This window comes from Formica exsecta, unplaced genomic scaffold (assembly GCF_003651465.1).
Source record: "Formica exsecta isolate Colony F162 unplaced genomic scaffold, ASM365146v1 scaffold442, whole genome shotgun sequence".
Taxonomy (NCBI): domain Eukaryota; kingdom Metazoa; phylum Arthropoda; class Insecta; order Hymenoptera; family Formicidae; genus Formica; species Formica exsecta.
Window position 1 is genome coordinate 89,184 of NW_021851656.1, and position 27,008 is coordinate 116,191.

General features: G+C 38.9%; 1 protein-coding gene across 1 annotated transcript in view; it reads left to right on the plus strand.

Moving 5' to 3' along the window:
• The first annotated feature begins 5,081 nt into the window (after positions 1 to 5,081).
• LOC115240570 (transcription factor collier) overlaps positions 5,082 to 27,008 on the plus strand; it is a 75,832-nt gene continuing 53,905 nt past the window's right edge. The window contains exons 1-4 of the mRNA XM_029815800.1: positions 5,082 to 5,244; positions 10,902 to 11,055; positions 15,438 to 15,501; positions 20,661 to 20,716. Of these exons, the coding sequence (XP_029671660.1) occupies positions 5,174 to 5,244; positions 10,902 to 11,055; positions 15,438 to 15,501; positions 20,661 to 20,716 (345 nt within the window). The 5' untranslated portion in view covers positions 5,082 to 5,173. The remainder of the gene's footprint in view (positions 5,245 to 10,901; positions 11,056 to 15,437; positions 15,502 to 20,660; positions 20,717 to 27,008) is intronic.

The window sequence follows — 27,008 nt, forward strand, 5'->3', positions numbered from 1 at the left end:
GGATTAACGACCAACGTGTCTCTTATCGGCATAGAGGTAAACCCCAACGGGCAAGGAACAAAAACGCAACAGCTAATGACGTTGACGCGGCAACCTGTTGTCCGGCCCTTTTGAATGGGAGTGCACGGACAGGATGGCCGTACTAATAAATAGCCCCGTCCGGTGGCGCATCTGCGTAGGAAAAACTTTACCCGAAAAACTCGAGCGCCCCTTAGGGGTTTCCGCGCGCGCACCCGCGCTCACCCCCCTGAGAAACAGGAGGCGGCATTATCATTATAATCATGCATCAATGCGCTGATCAGCGGTATTGTCATACCAAATGCTGAACTCGAGACAGCACGGGCAAATACAATGCGGATGAACTGTGTGGTTTTTAACGCCGCCTTTTTGTGAAATACGCGATCCCGACAGATGATGTTCCTGCGAACTTAAATTTAATCCAAGATTGTTAATTATGCGTCTGAAAATTAAAACGTTTAATAGCACGCCTAATTATTTTATTTTCTTATTTTATAACTATTTAGATAATTACGATTTACATTAGAAATTATAAAATAAAATAATATTCAAAAGTAATCGCTTTAAGACAACAATATGTTTAAATAATATCACAAAGAGGTATTGCAAGCAACAGAAGAACTCTCATTTCTTTTCATTTGTCAACCAAATTCGATCTCTCGTCTTTACGAATGCTTACAATTAGAACGGTTGACAGGTGAGGGGATGTCTCGATTTAATATAGACGAAAATAATCAGAAGACCACTTCACGAATCGCAAGTGCAAGTGCAAACAAACTCTATCATAGAATTCTGGACACTTCTATCCCGCGCACATGTTCCGAATTCGCGAGCCTGAGGGATGCCACCCCACATGAGCGTCACATATGTCGAGGTCTCTTCGGCAGGACCCTTCTTGCCGACCCATGATGTACCATTGCGTACTGGTAGTACCTTGCCTTGATGCTTCGATGGCTGTAGGGTGCACCTCCGGATACTATTACGGTGGGACAAGTGCGGTTCGCTACGGCAACACGCCCGTCTATTTTAGATTTTGCAGAATCATCGACCCATGCTGTGCGCGAAGCTCACATTGTCGCTGTTTTTGCACGCCCGATGTTCACAATAGGAAAAAATTCAACAGTAATATCTTATATTCTTAAAATTCTTGCGAAAATCTTAATGACATACATTTATTATCGTTTTAATTTTGCAGAAGTAATATTTGTATAATTGCATTAATGAAGAACATTACGTACTATATACATAAGATAAGTAATAAGAAAACGAACGTTGAATAAATTACTTCAGTTAAAATATTTTAAATTTCATACTTTTATATATTTTATATATCTATATTTATTATCAGTTCTCAGTCTTTTTTTTATCATTTATGCAATATTTTTTTCTGCATACTTATATTTTAATGCATCAGTAAAAGTTTTCCTGATTATTGATACACCAGCTACTGAGCTGAATCGAATGTGGTTGACAATTTCATCCGCAAACACGTCTTCTTAAGCCGACGACATATGCAGGGACGAGTTCTATGTGGAACAAACAAAAAAACCAGAATCAAAATATTATCATAGCCAAATAATAGGCTTAAAAGATAAGTTAACTAATGCAGGATATCTATATATCTATGCACATCGTGGCAATATTGAGAATCGTACGACCCTTCCAACTGATAATTGGATTTAGCCAATGCGATGATGTTCATTTGACATCATTGGGACATTTAGGAACGTCGATACCGCTTGCTATTGGATTACTAGAATGTTTGAGAAGCGTCTATGCATAAAATCTATCGAAAGTATTTACTATTTGATATATATGTCTCTTTTCTATATCCATGCCGTTGATATTTCTATTAAATAAAGCAATTCGTTGCAAAAAAATAAAAATTCTTATAAGATATAAAGAAATTCTTACAAGACTTTATTGTTCTATTGAAAAATAATGAGTCAACTGCAACAGAGTAATCTCGCGATACGTTTTGTTTTTGCAAACTGAAACGATCTTTTTTTAAGAACCGAGGCATAACGGAGCAAAAAGCATTTCTAAATAGCTTCTCATACCCCGGAGTCATGTCATTGACATAAGGTGGCAATGTTACAGGCTGTTGGGCAGCCGAGAGGGATCTCATGAATCACGGCAGTGAAAGAGAAGACGAGCTTCAGAAAAAAGGAGATTGAAACCGGTTTGGCACGCGCGCATGTCGAGTGTTTCGTAATGACGCCTGCAGACCCTCATTAAGCTTCATTATCTTGCCATGTGATAAACATTAATCGGCGACCTCTGACACTTTCGTATATGGTGAGTGTACGTTAAATAGTTTCAGCGATTACTCACTATTAAACTTGATTTCGTAACTAGTATATTACTAGCAAATAGATGAATATTTTATTTTTATTTGAGTGCTAGTATTTCTTCTAATCAATATGAATGCATGCGTATTTTTATAACATAACACGCAGTGCAATAAATGATTAATATTATTTTTGAATTATATACAATTAAGTTCAATCAATAGTACAACAGATAAATACAGAATATTCGGAAATATTTGCAAATGCAAAACAGTCAAAGATGTAGATTCACGGTTAAAGTGGAAAGAAGGGAGGAGAGCCAAATTACCCGGCACAGAACACATTATCTCCACTTGATAGGCCCCATACCCACGAAGCAGTGGCTCTCCGATGTAAATTGTTCAAACAAGATCTTGAGAAAAGAATAGATTTTCTTCAGGCTTTACACTAGTAAGAGAATTGCGAAACACTGCAAGTCTTTTCTTTCTTCTTTCCCTTCTAACTTCGCGATTGCCTTTATTCCCTCCATCACATAAATTTATTCAAACAAATTCTATAATTACTTTTTCGACCCAACTGCCACTCGACTTAAGATTTATATACTCGATTACATAGTAACGCTTAATGTTTTTGTCGTTTACGTAAAATATATACTATAATTTTGTGTTAAGTTTAATCTTTTAAAAATAAAATCAAATTTTTTAAATTAACAAGCTTAATACGCAGCTCTGTATATTACTAAAATAATTATAAATATCAAGACAAGAAAGAAAATTTGATTAAACTAAAAATGCACAAATGAGGAAAATATTATTCTTACTATTTGAGTAGCTACGCAAATTGATGTATACTAGTCTATCTATCAGCAAGTAGAACGGGTGATCTATGACGCGGCGAAGAGAGAGTGAGTTTAACGCCAATAGAAATGGTATGTCAGTTGGCGATTCGATAAATTCTTGAGGGAGATCACAGATCTCTTTGTATTCTAATTATATCTCGACAAAAACTGATCAGTTAAACGAGAGCGCAAAATAACATCCAGAGCAGAATAAAAAGTATTTTCGCAATATACGATCTAAATGTCATCGCGTTAAAATAAGGTTCCAAAGAGATATAGCTATGAACTACTTTCAGTCAAAGCCATCTGATTTTCTGCTGCACAGTATTTCAATTATTTTATAAATAAAAGCTACCTACAAAAATCACACTTTCTTAAGAAAATAAGTTATGTAACTACGAAAACTTATTTCCCAAAAATGTTCTATAATAATAGAATTCAAATAAAACTGTTCAGATTTACACAACTTAAGTTCACCATTAAAAACACTTTAAAAAATTGGCAATGTAAGAAAATATATATGTGTATATTCCCGTTAAAAAATACTTTACTTATTGTCACAAAAAAATTGATTAAAAAATGTCGTAAATTTTTTCCAGTGAGAAAATTAAACAAAATTGATAAAAAATATTTATTTAAGGGATTTTTCATTATTTTCAGGGGTTTTAATTACTACATTTTTATTTCAAAGAACGGAGCGTCACAGTATCGACCTCAGGGTAGTGCGGCTCGCACCAGAGTGACAGTCTCATGACGTTGCCGTAGCGGCGCCACAATCCTTGGTATCTGGAATGGGCGTCGAGATGGGTACGAGCAACTTCATCCATTGGTCGTGCAACTCGCAGTGGATTGGTGCACTGTACCAAATGGGTAAAACCACCCCAACGGTATGGTCGTTGCGCGGTGTCGTTCCTGGCCGCGCCCACCGCTATCCTCAAAGCCCGACCCCACTGGGACCTGCTGGCACGCCGCTAGTGCCGGCCCTGACACATTCGACAAGCGGCTCCGTAACGGGAAACAACGTGCGACTGGGGACCTCGAAGGACCTCTCCGCTGATCACGAGACACGCTTGAGACGTTCGGCAACGACGAATAATACGTGCCACAGGGTGCCGCCGACGAGTGCTCAGATTACTACCACTGCATACATTCCTAACGTATGTCATCCCATTTGGTATAAAAATCATCGGACAATTTCGAAGAAAGCATCATAAAGGCGATTAAAGAGAGCGTTCAAAAGACAACACATGACGCCCGTCACAATATTTTCAAACATGCGGTGCATCGTGTAGAAAGTGGTACAACCAGTGATAGAGACCCGCGCGATTCAGCGAAGACCAACGCGAATCGGTAGGAAAAAAGGACACGACTCTGCGCGAGCGAATGAGAACTGTCATCTAGTGAGAACAGTGCATTGTGAGACGCAACCCTTTAGTGCGCGCTTGTATTTCGAACTCGTGGCACGCACGTTTCGGACGCATGTGCATTGACACGCGGGTCGGTGCGCTCGCTTTGACGATGCAACCCGGAACGACGCGACACCGTCAGTGGTAAGCGGACATTCATGCACCGCCACGGGCTACCGGTCGCTGGCGTTCAAGTGATAACGATTCATGCAAGCATTTAAAGAAACGTGGCACCGAACGTATACGCTCTGACGGAGAGACAACCAGTGGAGTCTCTCGCGGAAGTGCGAAGGGGTGGTGAACGAGGGGGCGACGAAGGTTTCTGCAAAGAGTGGCAACGCGAAGGAGGAAGCCTGTTGCCCCAAGAGAATCCCTACGGCCTCACCACGCGGTCCGACGAGTGGAGCAGTCTCCTGCCCAGCTCCACGATCGTGGGTGCTGGGGGGTCGGCATGGCTCGGACTCGGCGCCGGGGGTGGTACAGGGGCCACCACGGGAGGCGGAAGTCCCGTCGAGCTCGAGGGTCACTGGGGACGCAAGCTGTACGGTGCGAGTGTGGCCCCACCGCCCCCGCCGCCTCATCATCATCCACGAGCGCCGTTGGTTTTCGCGCCTCAAGATATGAGGCAAATATTGAAGGAGGAACCTGTACCACGTGCTTGGCCGCAGCCCGCGCTCGCCGACAACGGAACGTAAGTACATAAAAATGTAATTCTTATATTTGACAAAGAGTAATCGAGATATGTGTGAAATTAGATGTATTTATTGGCGGAGGTATATTATTAGGAAGAAATTAATGTTTATTGTTGAAATAATATTTTGTATTAATTATTCCCTTCATTCGATTTTATTACAACGATCGATTTCATCGAGGATATGTCAATAACTGTCTTATTGTAAGGTTTTTTGCGTGATATGAATGAGTAATTTGGCCCTTCTTTAATAAATTATATAATCTGAATATATGCGTGTGACATAACAGTATTACATAATTAATTTTTTGCAATTAACAGCAATTTAAAAAAAGAAAAAGGCTTTACGCACAATATCGTTTCTACTAACTTTAACAAGGAGCGAAATTGCCATCACGCGGTAAATTTTTGTTACTATCAATTTGTAAAGTGTGATATTTATATTTTAAAACAGTATATAAACTATATTTAAAGACATATTATATATATTATATTACTTCGTCATTTGCTTGTCTGGAGAAAACAAAGTACATATTGTATGACATTAAAATTGTTTTGCTCAAAAATTTTAACTTATTGTAATAATTAATCACAGCGTATGATAACATAAAATATAGAAATATATTCATCTTTAATATAAATTGTGCAAATATATTCGTATTCCTGTTATGACATTTGCCGTCGGATCGCACGGCGAGCTATATCCCTACGCAGTCCTTAAAACTCAATATTCACTAAAATTGCGACAATTTCAGATACATAAATACATTTACCATAAATACACAATCAAAAAACAATTTTATACATATATACAAATAATAAATTTATCAAAGAAACAAATAAAAAAGTGATTTAAAGAGACATGATTTTTTCACAGTAATATAAAGCTCACTTTTATTACTTTTCAAAAAGTCAGTAAAATGTAATTTTCCTCTTTTTGTCTCATCGTAGGATACGGTGAATTTATATAATTTTATCTTTTTCTTTGCCATTATCACATCGTTCCATAGATGATAACGCTGAAAATTGACAGCATAGCTACTGTTCCGTGCTATGAAAACAGATAGTCCCTTTATTTTCACGAGCGTATCGTTTCAAATCGCGATGCACACGTTCCTGCGTTTGGCGAACGATAAAGCGTGCTTTATTGCAGTCTCGCTTAAAGGATTTGTACGACGTGCAAACGACGATGGCACAAATATCTACGACTACTCGACAAGGTAAACCGGGTGAGCCGGCGGATTCGCTAATCCAATAGCGGTTCTCTAACTAATCCCTTCCTCCAAGTACCGTGACACGAGGACCGACCGGAATCGAGTTAATGTAATTGAGAATTTTAGCGCCTTTTGCTCATCGCTTCATCCCGGACTTTCACCGTACTTTCCCCCTCGTTTATCCAATCGTTCTTCCTGCAGGCTATCGGAGCCTCTTCGAAAGGAAAGGCAACTATTTCGTCCCACACTCGCGAAACTAAAGCGCGAATAATTTTATTAAAGCTGCTTGCGCTTTAGAGATATTACAAGACTCTAACGAAAAATAAAAATACATAAAGATACACAAAGATTACTTAAAAATTTTCAATGCAAATTATATAATTATACTTTTCAATTAGTTATATTTGTATGTATATAATTTATAAATTTAACCATCTTAAAGAACTTATAAAATGGATTATTTATAATTTACATAATTAAATTATAAAATTTGAAAATCATTGTATCATGTTGAAATAATGAATATAGTAAATGACTCAAATGATTGAGAAATACATAACGATTTACATCAAAATTTTAAAGCATAAATTTTCTTTTTATTAAACTTAATTAAATCAATGTTGCGGCAATCTAGATAAATTGTCTTACAAAAGTTTAAGAGTCGCAAAATGTTAAGCGTCAACTTTCGCCTTCACGGAAACTCAAGCTAGAAAGTTTCGTTTCCTGCTACGAAGAACGGTTGTACCACACAACTGCGTTACATCGAGATCAACTAGAGAGAGAGAGAGAGAGAGAGAGAGAGAGTGTGAACAAAGGTTTGCGAAATTGTTTTAAAACTCTCGCGAAACAGAGGCGTATAAACTCTGACGCTTTTTAAAAACTCCTAAAAAAGTTATCCACCTAATGAAGCAATAAACTATCGCACTCGACGGAAGGGTCTGTCGCGCAACGAAAAAACGATGGCTTCGCATATGAATCAGAGATAAAGAAGAAAAAAAAAAAAAAAAAAAAAAAACGAGCAGGAGAAAAATTGCAATCAATCTTCGAAACGGTTAGTCGTCTGACAAATCTGGAAAAAGACATATCGTAGTACATATGTACGTATCGTAAAGTATCATAGTACGAATGCTTATTTATAATAAAAAATAAATAGCTTTTATATTTATAACATATCATTAATTAAATTTCATATTTTATAATTTAAAGATAATTATAAATCTAAGTATTATTAATTTATATCCTACCCGATTAATGTGTATGCTTTAATATATAATTATTTTAACTTAATTAAAATATATATGAAAATTATTTATTACACCGCGAAAATTCTCATGCCAAATATTTGTAAAATATATATACCTACGCTTCGTGTGTCTATTAATAAGTAATAGATTTTTATGTGCAGAAGAGGTACGATGAAACATGCTAAATTGAACAACGCTCGCGGTAACGCATGCTCATAGCAAATTACATTCGGATATATTACAAATTGCTCATTATCTCCGTGCGCATTATGAATCGCGTTGGGTGCGAGCGTAAACAGAGTGTGCTTCGGGTAACTCGCAATAACTAACGCCCGACGGTGCGTATTACCCGCGGATTTATTGTAATTCTCTACGATTGCTTTATCCGTGAATTCGTAACCATATCGGTGGGTTCGTATTATCCGCATATTTCATTCATAATGTACGGCGCACAAATAGCATAGGTCGCAATTTCGTGTATAAAATATAAGCAATATCGATCGTTTATCCGACAATCCGCCATTACTTCGAATGCATCGTAGATTACGCCTTGTCATCGCTTAAATGTCGATTACGTCGTTATCTGGTTGGTACGTGGATGATTCCACAGATTTCACGGAGGGGTGAAAAAGCTCCGTCGTAATTTCCTAACGTGATATAAAGCGCAATTCTTCTCATAACTTCACATCCGCACGGTTCGTAAACCGCGAGTATGTGCCGCTTTTATTCGCCGGTGTTCGTATAATCTTGCGATACCTACTCGTGTAATAAATTCGCGCAGCTCTTCTCGCGATCAAGAAATTGCATTGAAATTCGAAGAACGAATTATGTCTTCCAGCGGATTTTATATCTTTTTATTTGCGTATTTGAATATATGTCGCGTTTTAAAAAATCGTCCTCAATCTACAAATCGAATCGCACGACGTTACAGTTAAAAGAATGATCATCGTGGTGGAATAGCGGCGGGGGATCAAATGATTCGCAGGTGCCGGAACGAGCATCAGAGCGTTATCTGCGAGCCGAAAGTGCGCGGGTGGCAAATTGCACGCACAAATACAGTAAACGTGAATGGAGCCCGTAATTATCACCTCGGTGTCGGTCGGTAGAACGAGCAACACGCGCGCTGGTATAAGCGCGTGAAGCGCGCGTTACCCTCGTATAATTGTGCAACGTAACTCATAAACGTTTGAGCGTTCTGTGACAGTCTCAGTATGAGAAACAGTGCAAAAAACAGCCGTTTAAGAGACGAATATCGTGAAAAATATATATAAACTTGTTTGCTATGATATATATTTAAAATTATGACATAATTAACAAACTACGAATTTGCATTTCTTGTTTCCTTTTCTAAATTTACATATCATATTCCTCGAATTTATCTGCTTTTCTTGAAGATTAATAAAATATAAAGAATTTCATTAGGACACATTATACTACAATCTTCAATTTACATATATTATTATTTTACAAAACATCCCGACTCATATTTTAAAATACATATACTTATAAAATTTAAAATTTTTAAATAATTTGAAGATAACGTGACATTTTTTAAATCAATATCAAAGTGTGATTTAAATTTGAAAATTTATTCCTCTCCAAACTCTAATTTACGTGTAAGTTTGCACACGCACCGATAACCGCATACGCATTATTGTCATATTAGCGATACAAACTGCACGCGTATGCGCGGTTTTCCGCAATCCTCGATAGTCGGCCGAAAAGGAGTGGTGGTGCATCGGTGCCGGCGATAATATAACGGTACGGCGGAACGTGCCTACACGTTATATAGGAATTGGTGCATGGCAAACGGGGCAAAATAATCGGACGTCGAGAGTTATGGGGCGCGAACCGGCGACCGGTTAATCAGCCACCGATAATTATCGACACGGGCAGTACATCACTCCCCTTCCTCTAACCAACGCGTCCACCCCTGCCGTGATCCACCCGCCGCTCGTACCCGAAAAGCCCCGCGTTGCAACCGAACCCCCTCTTGCCGCCGTCCTCCGCATTTCCTCCCCCAACCTGCCGGCGGCTCGGCGTCCCACCACCTGGCGTGACAAACGCACCGCCGATACCATCATTTATTTCGCAAATGTGCTGCAAAACTGCCGCTATTCATTTTCGGTCCAGTCGATTCAGTTTTCCGCTCCGAGGGTCCGCCCTGATGGCCGTGCGCGCGGCTCTCTGCAGTCGTGCGATGGTTTTATCGTTTCGCGACGGCACGATCACACACACACACACACACACACACACACAGACTAGCGCCGATAATGCGATTTCTCGGCGGTGATTTTTAACCGCCGAGTACAATATACGTTTTACGGAAAAGTCAAAAAATCCTTTAAATCCGCAATCATATTTACTATGAATTGACAACGATTCATCGTTGCGATCGGTAAAAAGTTTGACAAATTCTACATTCCGTTATTGAAAAGAAATTGATAGAATGAAACAGAAAGAACTGCTCAGAGACTTGTAATAAATTTAGGCAATATAATAATTATTCTATATCTCAGGTTTTAATTATTACCATCAAAGAGTATATGAAAGAATAACGATAAAATGATGATAAAGATGTTCAAGATCTATCAACATCGAATTTGATATTCACACGTGAACTATGCAAAGCGCAACGTACTTGAAAAGGGGACTTTCCGTGCCATTACTCAAAGATGGCATGGAGTCCGGCGGCCTAATCTCGGCACATGAGACCTTAATGGGATTTTAAGGCGTTGAGGCCACCTGCGCGCTTCCCCACAGTCGACCTCGTTTGTCTTTCCTCTCTGCCGGTTTGGACATTCTTATTGCGCCCAAAGACTGATGCATCTCTTCGATTCCACGATAAAGAGCATAACGTTTCACTTGACTTTAAAGGCTGCCAAATATTAAAGATTATTTGCGCGCTTGATGAAATAAAAATTAGTATTATCTTTACATCATACGTATAAATTTATTCGTGTAAAAGAGATTCACTAAATCAACAGATAGTGTGAATCATATTTGCATGTATATATAAAAAAACAAAATCTGTTATAAATTACACAATACAATTAATTCCATTAAATTTAAAAATTCTTTTATTTTTTAAATTATTATAATAATGTGTTTTTTGCCAAATATTTATATTTTAATGCAAAAGAAAGATATTTTTAATATATGACATTCTAAAATGTGTCGTATCTGATTGATTGAACAGAGTTGGCGTGGGCCGAGCGCATTTCGAGAAACAACCGCCGAGTAATCTGAGGAAGAGCAATTTTTTCCATTTTGTAATCGCTCTCTACGATCGACACGGCCAACCGATCGAGATCGAGAGGACGTCGTTCATGGGCTTCGTCGAGAAAGATCAGGTAATGATTTCTGCTATTACATTCTTCGCACGGTCTTAAAAGTTCCACCGAATTCGATCCGCGAATTTCATCAGCTGATAACCGCGAGTCACTGTCCTAGATCTTAGTGAATAGCGCAAAAAAAAAATGATCCGCATGTTACTTAAAAAACTTGGTGACCGCGATCGCATCGAGACTTTTTTTTCAGAAAAGCGCGTCGATGGCGGTGAAAGAGTTTGTGAATACCGGTGGAAATGACGATAGAGCGACGATAGCGAGTGATAAGTTCGGAATTTCAATGCTTCGCCCTAACCGCCGCTCTCCCGGGAGGCCGGATGGAAAAAAGGAGAGAGGAGGCCCTTTATGACGCCGGGGAATATCGTGCGAGCGCGCGCTTATCTCGATAATTGCCGTTTCCATCGGTGCCGGCGTCAAATATTAAACAGCAACGCCTACGCGTATACGCGTATCGATAGTCCGTAGAATCCATACCGGCGTCTCTTTTCCGGCAATTAGCCGGACAGGCGAAAATCCATCGGCCGCGTGAGGAATGGACGCGATGCAGGATCGCCCCGGGGATGGTCACGCGAAGCGCGAATGACCTACGAATAATAAAGAGCGCCCTTCGAGCGCCTTCCCTCACCGCTCTCTCGTCGTACCTTCGATCGGAGATTACGCTTTGTGAAGCGTTTGTTAACCAAGCGCACCCGCGCGCGCCAGAAATATCGGCCTTTACGAGAAATTACCGTAATTGCCGACGATACAGTCGCCAGCTAATTATATAGCGATATACAATGAATTTTTTTCTATCATACGCTTATATATTTTATGACACGATACGGTTATATGTATATATATATACGAAAGGGCATTTTGCTCGTATACCTTTAAGACCTTTCACGTCGTGGCTGTGAAATGTGACGAAGCTATTTTTTACGCTCAATTTTTCGCTGTCCTAGATATCACAAGTCAGTCATAACGGCAGCTCGGAAACAATGTTATTATAGAGATCGCATTTGAAATAATTATTTTCTGTTTATTATATATTAATCTTATAAATTATAATACAATTATGATTGTATCAGATTATGTATAAATTGCACAGATTTTAGACAATAATTAAAACACATAAATTGTGACTCTATATATATGGAAATTAAATGACAGCTGCTGAATAATTATATACTTCCCGAATCGGCAGTGAATAACGCGATAATCTATCACAATGAAAACCGTCAAACAGCTGTGAATCCAAGTTCCGCTCGCTAGAGTTATCGCGGGGAACGATCGCAACCCCGAAAGAATGCTCTCAAACGGGACGCGATTGTCAGCGTTCAGTCATCGTTAGAGCTCCACTTTCTATTGGTCAATTAGTATAGCTGTTTAAGGAGAAGTTAACTGCCGCCGGGCGACGCAGCATCCATTCTTGCGCAAGAGAAATCGTTACGTTGAGAGATCGCGCGGACAAACGAGCGAGAGACGCGCGGATTTGCACAAGTATACACATCTCCGGTATGTACGCGCAAAACAACCAGCATACATCACGCGCTTTATGGTATTACATCGTACATCGATCGATCGGATCTAACGTTAAATGCAATACGTAGCGATGTAGTATAGTGCACCATCGTATATACCGAACAACCGACGGAAATCCACATGCACAACACGAGGACGAGCCAAGGTCCACGCGCGTATAAATTATCGAAACGTAATCCCGGCCGTAACCTCTGGAATTCTGGCAAGTCCCGTACGTATAACGACGATGCTCTGTCGGAAGTCCCTCTATCTCTCTCTCGTGTCTTCCTCTGTGTCTTTCTCTTTCTATTCCTCTGTACCCTGGGGTAACGAGGTACACCCCCTAATAAATCTATCCGCCATAAATCGTCGGCTAATTCGACAGAGAGGCGTATAGATCGCGTTCTTGGATGTGGATTTAAGAATGTAACAGAGCGCGATTTTCGATTCGGAAAATTGGACAAATCGAGTTGGGCTCCATCAATCTAACGTACATAAAAAGGCGAAATAATTAATGTCTTTTTAATATTATATGTAATATGATAAAATAATTAGAAAATTAAATTCTATGTATATTAATGTGACTCCTAATATTTCTGGCTCAGAAAGTTTCTTGCAGCCGATTTAATGATACATCACTTAGCCTGAAATTATTTTTCTATAATATAACGTAAACTTTGAATTTAACTTATATTATTCCAATACCAGATTCGCAAAAGTTGACATGAAACAGATATTAATCGAATATTTCTTTTATTCTTGGCATTGTTCTTTTCAGCATCTGTCACTTCATCTTTCCATAAATCTATAACGTTCTCGCTCATTCCTCTCTCCTCTCCCATTCTGACCTTATAATACGTGCATAATTTATGTTGTCGGGACAGTTGCATCGCGTGGCCTCCCTATTAATTAGGGTCATGCACCGCGGACATGCATCAACCCTGTGCCGAGTTCGTACCTCGAATCACACATCTTCGGCCCATTGCCGGTCTTAATCGGAATTGTATGTTTTACTACAGTTATAGCGTAGAAATATTTCCGTCAAGAGTTACCGTGCACATTTTAACGCGATTTCTTTTTAACAATGAAAAAAGATTACAGTAACTATGGTCAATATACTAAAGCACAAACAAAATTATCACACATGTTTAAAATTATGCTAAAGATATTAATAATTATTGATAGCACTCTAGAATTAACTCATACAAATTTTAAAAACATATTTTATTTTTATTTGCTATAAGAATTAAAATGCAAATGTACATCACAATTGACTGAAATCGTATGAAATTTTTGCGTAAGTAATTTTTGTCGTAAAACGACGATAGCTTGTCACGGACGGCAATATACAAGCATGCGAATTGAGATCTCGCTACTCGACAAACAACAGCTACGATGCTCGTACGCACCAATGAAAAAATGGTTCTAGATAAATACCTAGCATTTTCCCGTTCCATCCACTTTTTGCTCGTGTTTAATTAAAAAGTAGTCAGCAGACGAAGAGAGAGAGAGAGAGAGAGAGAGTAGCTCGACCTATCCGCGTGTATATCTGATTAACGTCCGTCGTGTACGCCGGACGAATTTAGAGATTAATGGTCGCGACGAACGCCGATGACAGGAAAGAGCTTAATGCGTGCGCTCGGACTGTGCCGTGCGCGCGACGGAAAAAAGGGAAGAAAGACGTCGCCGGTCAGACGCCGATCGGTCGAAGTAGGGCCGATTATCCGATGAAGCGGACGCGGATATGAGTGGTGCGGGGAATATTTCGTTACAAAAATGATCACTTCTCGTTCATTCGTCGAGAAATCTTGCGATGGATTTATGCGGTGTTCTTACTCGCGTCGACTATTCTCGAGCTTAAGCTGATAAGCTATAATCTTGATATCTCCTGCGGAACTCATCGAAATGGAGTAACCGATACAGTCAAGTTAAAAATATAAGAGAGGTAGAAAGTATGAGATTGTCCATGACAAACCTAAAATACGATGAAAGAAAAATTTACAATTTTTTCCTTTTTTTTTATACACACATTTTATATAAATTTTATTGCATTTGAAAGATTATTACACATGTATGTATATATAAGTTTATAAATGTACATATATTTATTATCGATATAGTTTTACTATCCGTGATTAGATATTATTTCCTTAATATATTTGAGTACAATATCAAATTAAAAATCTTTCTTCTGCCATAACATTTGTCGAATACAATCGGTATGCCATATTAATTAATTCATCTCACAAAAATTATACAAAATTTATAAAAAGTTAACGCGATCTATTAGAAGAATATTCTAGATCATTGTATAACATCGCGTCTGCGTGGACAATATAATAACACAGCGAGACGAAGTTTTACTACACATCTTTATGCGTAATTACGTTAATTTGACGTAGAATCGATCGAGCTGCCAACGTTTATCCTCGAGGCGAAAGGTCGTATGCACGACTAAAAGTCGTGGTTGCGGCATGGAGAGGAGGGGGAAGGGAGAGGGGCACAGTCGTGGGTGTACCAGCGACCATGATGTTCCGGGGGTTGGTAGTTGAAAATGCATTACCGCGGTCGCGGCATATGGCACGATGCACGCATGACTCGTCAACGGGGCAGGATGATAATTATGCATCGCACGCCATACGTAATGGCATGGCTCTTACCGGCGCATCAAGAAATTAATAATTAGCGTGAGGTGGAGCAGGCTGGGCACACACAGGCGTTGCGTCACGATGCACTTAATTAAAATAGAGCAGAGCGCGAAGAACGCGAGACCGATAACCATTGTAAGCTTTGTATGTTAGAAAAAATTTGTAGATACATAATTTAAAAATACAGACAATTAATAATTTGTATTATTTACATGTACTGTGTGTCTCTTTTTACAGGAGTCCGAAGGCCAAAAAACGAACAACGGTATCCAATACAGTCTACATCTACTCTATTCCAATGGTGAGTAGCAAAAATAATCTATAGGATTTCAATTATTAAAATAATTTATTGATTGTTTAAACGTGCCCATTTGTATTAATTTCAACCATCAACAAAGTAGATTTAATAATTTGTTTTTCCATACATTTGATTACTTAGTAATTAATGCGCCGAGTGTTTATACTAAATATTAACCACTTCATTTTCGATAAAATAATCAATGCGTGAAATAAGGTACGCATATGAATGAATATTTACAAATCACATTCAGATATCACGACTGGATAGACTCTTGAATCAATATCAGCAAATGCGTATTTGTTGGCGTAGAGGAGGGATAGGGTACGTAATAACCCCATTCACAGCGATGATGACGGGCCATTGACATTCCATATGGACACCCGGTCTCTTAAGACCGCTAAAAAGTTCAGGGACTTTTGAAGCCCGCCCGCAACACAGACATATTTTACGTCACTGGCCCAAGCGTGGCAAAAAAGGTCCAGCTTCCGTCTCGAAGAAGCGCACGAATGTGCGCGCGAGAAAGAGAGCAGAAGAAGCGAAGTAGTTTGAAGGTGGTCCGACCGACCAGCAGACCCCCGAAAAACGTCCTCGTATTACGAACATATTAAAAAGCCGCAAGGCGCTATACGCAGGTCCCCGGCCCTACAGTTTTCGCTCCATATACGCCACGAGTAACGTCAACAAGCCGCGGTCATCTCTCTATCCCTTGTTCTTTTGCCGTCGTCCCCACTTCGTCGCCGCTATGAAATTACCCTTCGTCCTTTCTTCTGCCCTTTCCGTTTTTCCTTTTTCCGGGATTTATACTACAGCGCACCCTTACCCCCTCTCCCCCGTTGTCGGGGCCCGATCAATCAATGCAAGATTTTTGCGTTGATCGAGGCTTGACTGAGGGACCACTCTCCCATCTATGGGCACTAAAACGTGTCGTCAACATCGCGAACAAGAAACAACTAACTGTTGCAAACTAAGAAATGCCAACGCGCGTCTCTCAGCCGAAAAAAATTTGTAGATACATAATTTAAAAATACAGACAATTAATAATTTGTATTATTTACATGTACTGTGTGTCTCTTTTTACAGGAGTCCGAAGGCCAAAAAACGAACAACGGTATCCAATACAGTCTACATCTACTCTATTCCAATGGTGAGTAGCAAAAATAATCTATAGGATTTCAATTATTAAAATAATTTATTGATTGTTTAAACGTGCCCATTTGTATTAATTTCAACCATCAACAAAGTAGATTTAATAATTTGTTTTTCCATACATTTGATTACTTAGTAATTAATGCGCCGAGTGTTTATACTAAATATTAACCACTTCATTTTCGATAAAATAATCAATGCGTGAAATAAGGTACGCATATGAATGAATATTTACAAATCACATTCAGATATCACGACTGGATAGACTCTTGAATCAATATCAGCAAATGCGTATTTGTTGGCGTAGAGGAGGGATAGGGTACGTAATAACCCCATTCACAGCGATGATGACGGGCCATTGACATTCCATATGGACACCCGGTCTCTTAAGACCGCTAAAAAGTTCAGGGACTTTTGAAGCCCGCCCGCAACACAGACATATTTTACGTCACTGGCCCAAGCGTGGCAAAAAAGGTCCAGCTTCCGTCTCGAAGAAGCGCACGAATGTGCGCGCGAGAAAGAGAGCAGAAGAAGCGAAGTAGTTTGAAGGTGGTCCGACCGACCAGCAGACCCCCGAAAAACGTCCTCGTATTACGAACATATTAAAAAGCCGCAAGGCGCTATACGCAGGTCCCCGGCCCTACAGTTTTTCGCTCCATATACGCCACGAGTAACGTCAACAAGCCGCGGTCATCTCTCTATCCCTTGTTCTTTTGCCGTCGTCCCCACTTCGTCGCCGCTATGAAATTACCCTTCGTCCTTTCTTCTGCCCTTTCCGTTTTTCCTTTTTCCGGGATTTATACTACAGCGCACCCTTACCCCCTCTCCCCCGTTGTCGGGGCCCGATCAATCAATGCAAGATTTTTGCGTTGATCGAGGCTTGACTGAGGGACCGCTCTCCCATCTATGGGCACTAAAACGTGTCGTCAACATCGCGAACAAGAAACAACTAACTGTTGCAAACTAAGAAATGCCAACGCGCGTCTCTCAGCCGACTTTTTCGTCTCTCTCTCGAGCGTTTCTTCATCGTATTCCGGTTACCGCTTCTCGGTCTCGCGTATTCGCCTGTATTCTCTACAAGAGAATACGTGCTCTCTCATCTGTTTGCGTCCTTGCCTCTCCTTATCATTATGCAATTTTGTCTCTGCTTTCTCTCAAACGCGATGCCATACGTATCTTGTCAGCGGCCGGCTTTGCGTATCAGAATCCTGATCGACAAACATGAAAAACGTTCGTCTATCAAAACAGAAGCAATTGGAGGATTTAAATTTAATGAACTAAACTGTGTGTACTGCTTTCAAATCTAATCTAAAAAATATGTTTTTTTTGTTGCTTATTTCTTAATATAAATCTGAATGACTTTGCGTTGCTTTTTCTGTTAGCAACAATAAAAAATATCTAATAAATATATTAACCGATTAATTTCTCATTTAAAAAATAAAAGTTTATTGAATAATAATCATATATTTAGAAAAGAAAAAAGTACTCAATGCATAATCAAACATTGAAATATAAAAATATTAATTATAAATATTAACTATACGAGAAATTTAAAAAAAAACATGTTTAAAAAATTCCTTACTTTTATCGAGAACACAATGATGTAACGAAGTTTATACATTATCGCACGCGAGTAGTACACTACTAGCCATGCTTTTTACAGTCGATCGATACATCTGTGCGGCTCTGATTTATGCGCCGTAGATCGGACTGTCGTGTCGTTTATAAAAGTTTCATGCACGAAATACTTTGCCACGTGCACGCGCGAACGAATGTTATGCCCTGGAGACAAATTGGATCGCGGACATGCCTCGTCTCTCCAAGTCCACCGTTACACTGGCAGATCCACATCAGGTGTTCCCGTGCACGTCACGGCATTCACCGATCGCTTCGCGCGCGACCAGGCAATAAATCTATAATTAAATAATAAATAAGGAGCGTTCCTTACGGTTCGAGTGACGACGGGCTCTCGCCCATATCGGGCCCTACTCCTTTTTGTCATCGCTCATTCTTCCTGCGCGCTCCATTTTCTCTTCATCCTTCTCTTCCTTGTCTACATCGTCTACTCTTTTCTTGCATGCTTCTCGTGCCATCGTTGCGCACACGAGCGATAAGAAACATACAACACGTATTCGGAGAATAGAGACAAAGACGAAATACACGAGTTTGTACCCGGCGGAATATAATGCGGTGCATAATAAAAGCGCCGCTGATCAAGGATCGCTGATCAGAACGATAGAATGGGCGGTGTCTGCTTTTTCGAGAGATTGTTCTTGCCCCCCTTTTGAACCTGGTCGCCTAGTTATGCTAATGCCAGCCGACCTAGACTTATTTGCCTCCACTCAGCGGGACATGGCACGCGAGTCATCTTTCTTATTCAGCGTGTTTTTCATCGCTTACCTTTATCGTCGTCGCTGCGAATCGAGAAGTGCCGCGCCGTTGGCGATAAGATTGACGCGCGGCATTCTGCACGCTTATAATTACATTCCAAGTCCTTTAACCGAATATAAAATGAATCAGCGTTTAAAGAAAAAAACTTATTCTCGTTTTTGCACTTTTATAAGATTACTTTCATTATTTTAAATTTTCTAAGAATTAATACGTCAATAGCAAAGGTAGATAATCTTAATGATTAGAAAATTGAATGACATTTAATGTATTTTTTTAAGTAAAATTGCATTGTATTTTAACGTATAAAATCTTTTATGATTGGAAAATAAAAAATTTTGTAGATTTTCAAAAGATATCACGTTGCGAGACATCAGAATCATATAATTTCTTTAAATCTTCTTATCATATTTACTTTAACTGTTTTATTTGTATTACGTCTGTAAAAAATATCTAATTTATATTTCTCCATGTTGGATCGTTACTGATTAGAATACTTGTAGCAGAGAAAGCCAGATATTCTGGCGGAAGCTCTCGCAGCAGTTATTCGGTCAGTTTAGCGTCGACCCGTATTTGCAAATCCTGACATGGCCACGGATACGGTAAACCGGTCGACTGCGTACGTAACTTCCGGTAAAGCCGCGACGGTTTCTCGAGGTAATTTGTGAGCTAGTTTCGAGCAGAGTATCGTAATCCGCAATAACGTTATGCGGCGGTGAGCCTGGACCTGGGCGCCCGCCCGGGTCTGGGAGTCTTATGTCGGGATTACTTGGCTTACCGGGCACGCGAAGCCGGAAGCCACGGGGGTGTCTGTCCGAAATACACCCCGGGATTACCCGGGACTCCCCCAGGAAGGAAGGAACAGTTTCGAAAACTTGCAACGCCGAGACGCACATTGTAGGCGAACTGTAATTACGATCCTGATAACGCGCGATAATAGCCTGCCGATACTAGTATCCCGCAATTTTCTTAACATTTTTTCCGCGGTATATGTTGTTTTGCGCGACAGTTGTAATTATAAAACGAAAGAAATAAAAATTACAGACCTGAAAATTTTTTTATTTGTACACGACATTAAGACGTGGAACGTCTTTGATGTTCCCTAATTGGAAATCGCATTTACCTTAAAGCCTCGCATGCGTGAATATCATCGATCGTCGAATTCTTCAAGTTCGAATTTGTATCTCGAGAAAACATGCAAGAGCACAACGATAATTAACGCATACGTGCGTTTCGTTTCCTGTGAGATATGCGCGGTGATGTCGGTGTTCGACGTTTCAAAGCAGAGTAAGAATCGATACAAACAAGGAGAAAGATTGTGCATACGTATCGAAGACAAGAACAAGCCGCTTTGTATCACCGTCGACTTCAAATACTCCTTAATATGCAACTTTTTCTGAGAGACATGCTCTCAGCGGCGATATATTTGACAAAATTTGGGCACGTTTCCATATTCGTCGTATTCCTTTCGTAACCATTCGTCGTAAATTCCTGCGTGAAACTCTTCTTTGCTTAATGGCACTTTTTATTAAGATGCGCGAAAAAAGCAAAATTGTAGAACAATAATATTATCTTAATCTGTTATCAATATGTTTAAACTAACATTATTTTATCTATCTTTTTAGGTGCCAGGCAGGTGCAGGATATTTACGTCAGGCTTATAGACTCCGCGACAAAACAAGTAAGTACTAATATCTTTATTTCTAATTTCTTATTTAAATCTTATTCTAATATTTTTATTGTACAAGTATATTTCGTTCAGAATTAATTTATGTTTCAATTATCATGACTTTAAAAAATTTTTTTAATACGTAATTAATAAATATTGCTGTTAAATATTTTAGTACAATTTTTAAATAATTATTACTTCCTGTAACTATTTCTTAATAATTGTAATAATTTTATTATAATTATTATCATATTGCAAAAAACAAATTATCTTTTATTTTTATAATATAAATTTCAATATATAGCTCAATTTTTAAATATATGTATTTGGCAACAATATAATGCGGGATGTATCTCGTGTATTATATCAGACAGCAATTCAAGAGAGAATATAGCAATCATCTCTCGTTTTACGCAAGCAACTTTTGCATCACTCTCTTTTGCCATTTTTACGCAACAAGACTCGTGCGAAATCGTCGTAGCGATGCGCGCACGTGAACGGGGGTGTTATCATCTCGGCTACAAGCACTTAATTTTCCGGGGGGTTGATTCTTACCCCTCCGGGGAAAGCAGGCACATCGCTGCGCGCGGCTGTCCCATCCTGTTATCTGCGCCACGTGGCGAACTCTGCGCGCGGCCCGCGAACCACGTGTTGTGATCCCGCACCCAGGGACGTAGTCAAGATCCCCGCGTTCCGATAAGGGTGCAAAGAAGGATCACAACCTTCGTGCAAACGCAAATACACGGGCGCGATCATGGTTGCGATAAGTTCTTTTATGTTCATCCGGGGGTACTTTTTAGGCAACGACACTTTCGTGAAAAGTATATTTCACACCTATGAGATGTCATACGACACGTAGAGAAACGAGACTAGACCGTGCAAGTTAAATAGAATATGTAAATAAAAGTAAGCGGACGGATGTACGAGCAATTTTCAACGTTTAAATGTGTTTATGAGGCATATTCATACATAAGTCATAACTTAAAAAATGAGATATATTCTATTAATTTCATATACACTTTATTGATTCTTTCTAAAAAAAGAGTTTTTAGAAAAACGTTTAAAAATTATATTTATTACTTAAATAAAAAAAACATTATTAATCTATATATATAAGTAAAAGTTCTAAATTATTAGATATAAATTACAAAGAAGAAATATGAATGCAAAGAAGAAATATAAATTTCTTAAAATTATTTTGTTTCGTGTCGAGTCGAGCTTCTAACAAGTTCCTATAGATATGCGCAGCATTTTAGCAAATTAAATCATCTTGGGGTTGGTCGGTTACCGAGGTAAGAAGAGGGTAGTAGTAGAGAGAAGAAGGAAGCGGAGAGAGGAAGGAATGGGAGGAGGGTTGGGGAAACAGAGCTGATGTTAGTTTTAGCTGATTAAATTACTAAGCCGCGGTGGCCTTGCACCGGCAGAGACCGGTCCTCAATTCGCGATCCATTCCTTTTATTAATCGGATCCGGGACGTCATAGGGTTGAATGGTTAGGATAGAGGGTGATCGATATGCATTAACTTTCAAAGTAAATGGCAAAATAAAAAGTAAATTAATAAAAAAAAATGTTGGACACGGATATTTAATTTTAAAATACTAAACTATTAACTAATAAACATAATTTTTCTCGATATCTATATATAAAATAATGCGATTTTTTAAAGAGATATTTTGACTGCATATGTGAAATATAGCACAAATGCTTGTAACATTCACAAATTCGAAAAGAAACGAGAATTGTTATATCTAATAATAACATGACATATAAATATAAAGAGAAAAAAAATATATATGTATATGTATATCTAGTATAAATTTTGCATATATATATAATATAATATTATATATAATTTATGTAAAAGAAAAATTATATGCTAGAGAGAGAGAGAGAGAGAGAGAGAGAGAGAGAGAGAGAGAAGTAAGTTGAGAACATGAAAAAGAAAAGGAGGTCGAGAAAGTGTTCGAGGACGATTGTCCATAAAGAAAAGAAAAGCGGAAGTGATAGATAGATGCCGAGACACCCTTCTCGATTCTATAAAGGAATCATGCTGGTAAAAGGAGCAGAAAGCTGGGAGGGCGGAGGGGAAGAATCGAAAACGAGAAAGCTGCAATTTATACATCAAAGCTTCGATTGAACGCGTCTCCGCCACCCTGCCAGAACGAGAGGAAGAGATATAGACAGGAGAATCGATGTATATTTGCCGTGTCTGTGTGCACCGCTACATGCAACAAAATGCACGAAATGTTTAGTAAATCCAGATCAATGCATCTCCCTGTTCATTGTTCTCTAGAAAATTGACAAACGCGAGGCTTACCCATGATTAAAACATGGAAGATAAAAATCGCTTAAAGCCTATATTGAAACTCCCTGATTTCACACAAAGTTGCTGTGATAATGGCTTAAAAATATAATGAGTTTTATTCTTGTAATGACTGTCCGATACATTTAGAATTTTTTATAAACTCAAAAGAAATTGCGTAAATTAATCTCGTATATAACAAGGCATTCGCTAAAGTTTTTTATTTGATATTCATAGGTCGAAGACGCTTATAAAATTTGATTTTTCGTTAAAATAAATACTTGTAGTAGTAAATTTTGGTAAAACTATCGTCATTATTTTCACATGGAAAAATTCACGAGTATCTGTGCAAGCTCGTTCCTCGCAAGCGCGAAGCCGAGTTACGGCTTGCAAATTGCGATTCGGAAACGCGCCAACTTTTCTCGAGACCGAATCAGGTGCTCGGTTATAAATCCGCAATAATTGGCTACACCGAGTCGGCCGCTGAGCTCGTGGTGAAACCCCCCAACCCTTAAGCTTTTCTTCAATTTCTTCGCTCCTCACCAAGGTAGGTATCTATATCAACGTTCGCTTCCTGGAATTCCAGCGAGCGAAGTGCCTGTGCAACGAGACGCAAACGAAAAGAAAGAGAGAGAGAGAGAGAGAGAGAGAGAAAAAGAGATAGAGAAAGTAGGGAAGGAAAAAAAAGGGCACAGGATGTTGAGAACCGTGCGTTTCTCGGTGAAATTTCCAGAAAAATACGAGCTGCTTCCCGAGAAAGAAACGAGTTTCGTGCAGCGTGGCTGAATGGCGCTAACAACGTACGCTTTTAAGCGCTCGGGAACGAACTTCCGGCCGGCGAGAGGGGGACGAACGAGAGCCAGAATGCGCTTTTTCGCGGGATTAAAAATGCTAAATGGTAATTAGTTCCGGGGATAAAAAAGCATTTACAGGATGTGTGTATGGAGGAAGCAGAGACCGCGCGGCGCCGTTATTCTAAATGAATGAACAACAGGAAATTGTATTTAACCTTTTTAAACTCCCTCCGCACAATTTTGGAGATGGTCCAGCCGTCAATATTTTTCTCACCGTGAGTGTCGATTTTATAGCATTTGCAAGATATCGCGAAAAGAAAAAGGCTCGATATTTGATCGGATTATACGAAAATCTTTCTTTCATCCTTTGATTGAAGATTTCTTTGCATTTTTTTTGTCTGTAATACGTGACATTTGTGAAGCCACAGCTTAAGTTATCAAATTGAACCGACATCAGTCTCTCCAGCATAAAGTGCCTGTAGCTAATACTGAAATATGAGTATTTAACCATAGATTAAGGAAATAATAAGTTCGAGATAAGTTAATCCTAGGCAGATAAGAAAAGAAAGAGAGGCCGACCGTTCCCCTCAGGCGGTGGACAGTCTTCCAGGGGCGAGGGTAACATTGTATACATGTTGTTCGGCGTATGTACGGGAGGTTGCCCAACCGATATAGAGGGGGATTCCCAGGGGACTTTTGGAATCGATTCGGGATGGAAATCATTACGGCAGATTTGAATGACTATCTTCGAATTTATCTGCATCCTTCCCTCTTTGCTTTCCGCCATCTCCGAGAGAACGACGTTACGTCATTTTATTACTATACATACCGATTCTTTTTCTACTGCCAAGCGATACCAGTCTGTTGGCTGCTGATTTCGATAATATAGTATCCAAAAGTAAACATAAGATGGAATATCGATAATAACATTTTCGCTGATTTTATTTGTTATCTGGTTATTGTTGAATTATTAAAATTGATAACATTGCATATATAGTGATATGATTATCATTTCCAAATCTGCAAGTATTTTTAAAGATAACAGCTAAAGATTTCTTAGCTATTACACTTGCTAACGCAATGTGAAAATGTTTGACAGTATTACAATTCTAAAAAAAATTTTATTTTAATGCTTTAGATTGCAATATTGTGAAATATGAATTGATTATGATCGGATATTTCGAAGGATCTCCCGCTATAAGTCCTCAGTAAGTAATTCCCGTGGGAATTAAACTGCGGCGAGGGCCCAAACATTCTCCTGGTGGGACCAAAAGGCAATGGAAGAAAGGCCCCCGAGGGGATCATACTGACTGGTCGCACCCCCAGGACCCTCCGTTTGATGTCGTTGCCTCCGACCACCCTTCGCCTACTTTAGCCATTCACCCTTGAGACATCTTGCGACATAACCCCGCCATATCCAATAAACTGAGGAGCGAAGAAAGACTGTGGCGCCTCTTTTGGGACTGGCACATGTAAAAATGTAAACTGAACGTACAGCATACTGTAATGATTCAGGACTTTATGAGATACAGCCTCTAATGGAAATTTTGCATCTGTGTAATATTTCATTTATTAATCGTAATTGTTTTACATTAATCAAAAAGAACAAACACGGTTTTTGTTTTATCTAGTTATTCTACTGTTTATTACACGTACTATCGAAACAATATTTTTAGTGAAGAAAACAAACAGATTAGTTTCCGAGAGAGAGAGAGGAGAGAGAGAGAGAGCGCAGGTGTGATAAAAGTAATTGCTTACAAATTGTTCGCACATATTGCGGGTGTGCACAGAATAAACAAAACCATTCTAGCTCAGATAATAGTCGCTAAGCAAATAATATTGCATGTCACGTCGCACGTGCTATATATGACCTACCTGACCGTCGTTATATTTAACCGACCATTATTGCACACCCCGTATGTACAAATTCATAAACATCAAAGATAATTACATCCAACAATTTTTTAGATTTTGTCAGAAATCCAGGTATTCTTAGTTCAATGTTAGAAATTTAGATATCCTTAATTGTTACAAGCTTTTGAAAATAACGAAGAAATTACAAGTCTTGTTAATATTGTGTTAACACATAATGTTTCAAAGAAATTTTACTAACTTTATTAACAATTTTTATACATAATTCTCTTTATAATAAAGAAAAAATATGAAATGTGCACCTAAAATAAAATGTTATATAATTCGGAAAGATTTTTCATATTTGTATATATCTTAGATATTTTTGTAATTACACAAGCAAATAACTATTCGTAAAAAACAAATTTTTATATTGTTAAATATACTAATTTTTCAAAAGTTTTATTTTTAATAAATATCACACATTTTTGTGTGAAATCAATTCACGTAACAATAATATCACATTGTCCGTTGTCTTTCTAACTATAATGAAAAATCCTGATTCACACAACAAACGACATTTCTCACACAAAACATAATTGTAATTGTTCAAGTTGTAAGTAAACACTAGCTTTATCTCGCGACAGGGGTTAATACGTACAAAGTACATACTTATGTTAATTATTCCTGATACAAATAAGTTTGCATGTCCCTTTACTATTAAGATTCGTAATAGCCGGACGGCACGTAACGTTCTATAACTTCTTCCTTTGCACTTACCAAGAACGTGTACTTTTCCCCTGCCGTCGTGCGCGATACCCCAAGCCCTCGCTTTTCCGCCATGTTTATTCCTACCCTTCTATTTTCCATCTTGACGTCTCCGTTTCGACGCCGGATCCCTCTCTGATTTACCTATTGCGATATATGCAGCCACCGCGGTTCGTTTACGTTGCAATTTGGTTATTTCGCTCGCATAAATATTTGACGCCATTCTGGAAGTCGCACCTATACGTCGGAACCAAGTGTGTCTGATACCATTACCGTCATACACCGACGTTTAACCGGCCAAGCGCGGTGGTGGTGCCGTCACAACTCGACGAATTCCCTGGGACACTGTATTTCACAATATTTACATTTTATCGCTCTTCTCCGCGAACTCTAGCGATTCAGGTTGTTATGCAAACCACGAAATTGCGTAGAAATCGTGCATACAATCGATGCGATTGTACACGTTCGTTCTTTGAAGTTTTGCTCCATCAAACGCTTTGATCTCACGCTATAAAGAAATTTTCGAAACGAGAAAATAACGCTTGAATTTTCTCAAATCAGAGCAATAACACGATCGTTATCGTAATAT